The sequence below is a fragment of the Asparagus officinalis genome, chromosome 4 (genome assembly GCF_001876935.1).
Source record: "Asparagus officinalis chromosome 4, Aspof.V1, whole genome shotgun sequence".
Lineage (NCBI taxonomy): Eukaryota > Viridiplantae > Streptophyta > Magnoliopsida > Asparagales > Asparagaceae > Asparagus > Asparagus officinalis.
In genome coordinates, this window is record NC_033797.1 from 134,579,235 (window position 1) to 134,585,548 (window position 6,314).

At 36.6% G+C, this 6,314-nt stretch overlaps 2 protein-coding genes across 2 annotated transcripts; one reads left to right on the forward strand and one right to left on the reverse strand.

The window, feature by feature from the left end:
- On the reverse strand, positions 1,240-2,550 carry LOC109836171 (glutathione S-transferase T3-like). The gene is made up of 2 exons (XM_020404051.1): positions 1,992-2,550; positions 1,240-1,912 (listed from the first exon to the last, which is right to left on the reverse strand). Exons 1-2 carry the CDS (start codon positions 2,346-2,348, stop codon positions 1,307-1,309), a joined length of 963 nt encoding a protein of 320 aa, XP_020259640.1. The 5' UTR covers positions 2,349-2,550; the 3' UTR covers positions 1,240-1,306.
- LOC109839348 (putative nuclease HARBI1) lies at positions 3,154-3,966 on the forward strand. The gene has a single exon (XM_020407777.1). It carries the CDS (start codon positions 3,154-3,156, stop codon positions 3,964-3,966), a length of 813 nt encoding a protein of 270 aa, XP_020263366.1.

Below are 6,314 nucleotides of genomic sequence, written 5' to 3' on the forward strand. Positions count from 1 at the left end.
AATAAACAAGTTTCTGGAAGAACGCATTCCAAAGAATTTCCTAGATTGCGCAGTGTCTCCATATAAAGAATGCAGTAGGCATAACACAAGGAAGCTGAGAGCTTTCTGGTAAAATTGGTTGTTGTTCAGAGGAAACTCTCCCTTATATTACTCATTTTCCCACAAACTATTCCTTTATAGGAATTTTCTCCCCTTTAACTTGTTTAGGAACTTTCTCTGACTAATTTTAACTTATGTAAGATGTTTTGCATGACTTGATTGAAGATCTGGGCTAGTGTTCCTTTTATAGATGTTGGGGGCTTTATTTGTTGTAGAAAGTTATTAATTCATGTGGTGTTTACTTAGTTTTCTATTTCTATACAATAAAATCTTTCTACTGAATACGAGTGTCATATATTGGTAAAAATTATAAAATCTGAATTTAAAAAAAGAAGGTATTTTAGAATACCTTATGGGATTTATTGTACTCTGAGCCTTATGTACCAACCTCGAACGCCTAACATTTGGATGGAATATTCCAGCATAACCAACTTTGCTAGGGAGGTCGGTGTTAATATTTATAGTTGGTTTTTATAAATACAATGCACTGCTTATTTAACTTTGTATCTTCTTTCCTTGTATCACTTGTAATTAAAATAATTTCGGTGTATCTATTCATATATTCTTATTATGTTCTCTCCTTAGATATAGACAAGATAACTAGGAGAGTCTCTTCGAAACATTATTTATTGGGACGATGAAAAATATGGACTTAGACCATCTCCAACGCAGCGGCATTTTGAGGCGAAAAGTAAAAATGCCGCTGCGTGGGAGCTCCAATCGAGCGGCATTTGTTGCCGCATTTTGACGGGGATGAACAGCGCGACGCTATATTTGGCGTCGCACTGTTCATCCCCCATTACTGTTTTTTTTTATTTTTTTATTTTTTAATTTTTTTTAAACCTCATACTTTTATATATTTACAATTTGTCCCTAATTGTTTCATTAAATATATAAAACAACCCCAATAATATTTAAAATTTATAATTTTACCCCAATTGTATAATGTGGACAAAATAAATTATTTTTTAAAAAATAAAAAATGCTAAAATTTAACAGACATTATTATTAATTATAATATTAAAATCTAGACATACATAATATAAAACTTCATTAAAGAGCAATCATAATACATAATTCAAATATAAATTACATATCTGAAATACATAACATATAAAAACTGACACACATAATATAAAACTTCATTAAAATAAAACATAAAATACAAACTAAACATGGAACATTTCCTGAGATGGACAAGCAACTCTCAATAATCTGGTAGATCGGGGCCAGAGTGTCCAATATCATTAAAATAATTGCCAAAATTAGAAGCAGACCCTTGTTCTTGTTGATTTCTTTTTTGTATTATTTTAATCTGTTGAGCTCGAACGTACTCACGCACGTTTGGATCAGCAATGGAATTCAAATCTTTCATTATAATTTTCCATTCATCTCTATCTTTTTTCATGGCTATCTTTTCTCGTTCGATATCAAATGCTTCTTGCCTGTCCAAGCTCGCCTTGTCTAACCTGTCTATAAGTCGATTGTTGGAGGTCTCGATGGAGTCCACTACACTTGACTCATGATCATTATTTTTCCTTTTCAATTTAGCTTTTTTTACCCCAATAGGTCGTTCAGATGGAGTAAATGATGACAATCCAGGAGATGTTGATATAGGAGATTCCGGAGTGGGATTATCTGATTGTGACGAGTCGAAGTTCACACTTTGGGATTGTCTTCGACCAACTTGTCTTGCTGTGGGGACATCATCTTTGAATTTTTCGAAATTTTTAACCATATTCCAGACATGATCAAATTTGAAACCTTTTTTGTACTTCGGTTCTTGCATAAATAACATCTTTGCTCGAACTAACTGTAAATTATAGTGAACATCAAGTTATGTATTTCAACAATAATAATAAAATTCAAACGATAATTAATAGAATACTTACAATATCTTCATCTGAAGCACCACTTGGATTCAGATTCTCTACTTGTCTCAAGCACGCATTCAATTTCCTTACTTCATTACTTATAATTTCCATTCGAGAACGAATTGATCGGCTCGTACGCATCTCAAAATGCTGATCTCGAAGTTCATTGTATTTGTCCTCCACACGAGACCAAAATGCATCTCGAGACTGGTTTCTACCGATAATAGGGTCTTGAGAAATATCCAAGAATACTTGACAAAGGAGCACATCTTCAGTAACCGTGTACCCAGTTGATCGAACAGACATTTTTTGTAAAAAGTGGTTGGTTTGGAGATCAGAAATACTTCGAATTGGGTGGTTTGAAGTAGAACTCATGAATGTTATTTATAGCCAATCCAAATTTGTTTTTTTTGTTTGAATTTGAATTTGAATTTGAATTTGAATTTGCGGTTGGTTTGAATTTGTCGGTGGTCAACATTTGAAATTGAATCATTTTGTACAAACTGATCAGCTTTACACATTATCCAACGTTGTCGGTGGGAATCAATTTTTGAAATCAGGTCAGCTTTACACATTGTCCAACGTATACAAAGCTCAGCTCTCCTTGAATTGTGTGAAAGCTTTGTACGAGTGGGAATCAATTTTTGAAATCAGGTCAGCTTTACACATTGTCCAACGTATACAAAGCTCAGCTCTCCTTGAATTGTGTGAAAGCTTTGTACGAGTGGGAATCAATTTTTGAAATCAGGTCAGCTTTATACATTGTCTAACGTATACACAGCTCAGCTCTCCTTGAATTGTGTGAAAGCTTTGTACGAGTGGGAATCAATTTTTAAAATCAGGTCAGCTTTACACATTGTCCAACGTATACACAGCTCAGCTCTCCTTGAATTGTGTGAAAGCTTTGTACGAGTGGGAATCAATTTTTAAAATCAGGTCAGCTTTACACATTGTCCAACGTATACACAGCTCAGCTCTCCTTGAATTGTGTGAAAGCTTTGTACGAGTGGGAATCAATTTTTAAAATCAGGTCAGCTTTACACATTGTCCAACATATACACAGAAAGTAACAGCTGTTTTTCGCATGTTGGCATACGGTCTACCAGCTGATGCTACGGACGAATACGTTAAAATAGGTGAGTCAACAGCAATTGAAAGTATGACAAAATTTTGTCGTGCTATGGTGGAAATATTCGCAGAGCGGTATCTACGAACACCTAACGCTAACGATATTGCTAGGCTACTCTATATTGGAAAAAAACGTGGTTTTCCAGGAATGTTAGGAAGTCTTGATTGTATGCATTGGAAATGGAAAAATTGTCCAACAGCATGGTCTGGGCAATACACAGGACGTAGTGGGTCACCAACTATTATCCTCGAAGCTGTGGCAGATTATGATCTTTGGATATGGCACGCATATTTTGGTATGCCAGGCACCAATAATGATATCAATGTGCTGGAGTCATCTAATCTTTTCTCTAACCTAGCTCAAGGTATTGCTCCTCCCGCTCACTATGTTATTCAAGGAAAAGAGTATAATATGGGTTATTATTTAGCTGATGGTATATATCCGAAATGGGCTACTATTGTACAAACAATCCAACAGCCACAAGGTAGGAAGAAAAAATATTTTGCCATGAAACAGGAAGCATGTAGAAAAGATGTAGAACGTGCGTTCGGAGTTCTCCAATCACGATTTGCAATCGTGGCAGGATCAGCACGTTTTTGGAAAAAACATGTATTACATGACATAATGACTGCATGCATTATTATGCACAATATGATAATCGAGGATGAACGTGATCTTTATGCACCAATTCAAGAAGTGAGGGAAGCACCAACACCAGAAGTTGATATGGTAGCAGATGAAACTACAAGATTTACTCAATTTATTGCACGTTACGGAAAAATCAAGGATAAAGATGCCCATATTGCGCTTCGTAATGCATTGATAGATCATCTATGGGAGGAATACACTAATTCAGATAGTTAAGAGCATACTAAATTTGTAATTTTTACGATGTTGTTAATGTTTAATTATGTTCTTACATTTTATTTTCTGTTGTGTTCTTGAATGTAATATTTTGGCAATATTAATAATAGGTATATAATATTTTATTGTTTTATTAGTTTAATTTTTTAAATAATAAATCATTTTGTTTGGAAAATATGTGAAAAAATAAAATTTGATATGTGAGGTTAATTGTTGAAATAGTTAAAAATATAGGGGATAAAAAATAATCATATAAAAGTAGATAAAAAGAAAGATACTGAGAATATTCCTTTTTGGTGCAAAAAATGGTGCAATGAGTTGGAGATGAATTACTGTTAGATGTGACTTTTGCACCATTTTGGTGCAAAATTTGCACCATTTTGAGGCAAAGGGTTGGAGATGCCCTTACGCCATCATGGCAGTTACCTGCAAAATACTATTTGGGTGTTTTCTGCAAACCCAATCATCGTTAGAGGTTTAGTATACTTTTTAGAAGTTTAGTGAAAATTAGTGCAATTTACCCTCGTTTTTTTATTACAGAAATAGCTAGTAAATTCATGCGAGGGAAAGCCCCATCCCAAAACCGCAGAAGCCTTTTAAAAAAAAAAAAGTGGGCGCGTGTGGACCGAGGCAACGTGAAACCTAACGCTATCGGACGCGATTGTGCGCTCATCCGTGTCCAATCCAATACCCTAAACTGAACCCACCATCATCTTTCAGCGGTACGCTTGCTTGCGTGTAATACACCGCCCCACCACCTTTGTTTCTTGTCGGCAATTTTCAGCGCATTACACACGAGATCTCCACTAAACCTAATTTCATTAAGCTATAATTAACGTACGCAAGGTACCTATTGTTTTCAGCAAAAGTTGGTTTTGCTGTGGAATTCATTATATCTTCGGTTGATTACAATAAATTCAAAAGAGATAGTCTTTTTATAAGACCTCTTTTACACAACAAAATGAAAAATTACAACTCTTGAGAAACAAACGCAGGATCGTTGTTTGGATCGCTGCTTGCGTGAGATCTTTGCCTGTGCCAGGAACGCTTTGACTCGTGGACCACCAAATCACAGATTCTGATTGAATCGTGAGAGGTTTATGATTCTGACTTCGTTTATCGAAGTGAGAACTTGAAACGATATCTTATCAAGGTAAGATAGTCGTTCTTCTTGAAATCAAGTCAAAGCCTGAATATCAAGGAGTTACAGAAGCTCGAGTACTCTGCCCTCTCTGCTCTGAAATCAGCCTCTGGATGCTCTCTCTGATCAACCCCTCTCAAAAATAGCCTTCGGGGGGTATTTATAGCCCCTAGGAGCAGTTGGCGGAAAACAGGCTCGCGAGACAGCATTTGCTGTCTCGGGGGGCGAGACAGTGTTTGCTGTCTCGGCGGGCGAGACAGTGTTTGCTGTCTCGCCCGGGGAGACAGTAAACGCTGTCTCGGAAACAGTAACCGTCAGGCAGTTTTCGTTTTAACTGTCTTCCCACGTTTCAAACTCTGTTATTTTGGCAGTTATCAACGTGATTCCCGCCCACGACGTTTCCCACGTTCTTGAACAGTTGGTGGCCGTGTATGGCAGTTGTTCCAGGTGGTTTTTGACCATTTCGGCGAGACAGCAAAGGCTGTCCCGCACGGGGAGACAGTCTATACTTGTGTTCTTTTGACTTTTTTGTATGATTTCCTCTTGAGCTGTATTTGGATATCTTTCAGCATTTTTTGACGCCTACAGATACCCCCTCCAAAGTATTCCAGACTCATTCTTTTATAGAGGAGTCTGGGAATGCTTTGGATAAGATAGGTATTACTTATGATCCTTTCCATGCTTGGTTGGGTAGATCGTATAGAAGAACCTGTAGATGGCTTCAACACTTGATCTCTTTGTCTCTCAGTCTATTCAGTGCTTTGTAGAATAGCTAAGGTCCTTTCGGCATGGCGTTCATCGCTTGACCGTCGTCGAGATCTTGAATTGAAGCTGAAATTTGTACTTGTGAATTCAGCTTTTGTCATCAAATTGATACCGCATTGTTAATCACTGTATCAGTCTTCATAGGAACACAGTTTATACTCATGTATTTTTTTTTGGAGTTCTCGGAAAATAGTTTAACCTCATATACCCGTTGGGAGGTAATCAGGTTATTCTTAAGAATATTCTGAGTAATATTCTCCAGAAACTTCCTGTTGAGGGTAGGAAAACAGTTTAGACTCGTGTACCTATTGGAGTAATATGGTCTCTTTTTTGTTGGTAGAGATGAACCCAGAATCGGAGAGGAAGAATTTTATATTCTATCTCCTGGTCTCTTGTTTGTTGGTAGAGATAAACCCGATGATGGAGAGGAAGAATTTTATAT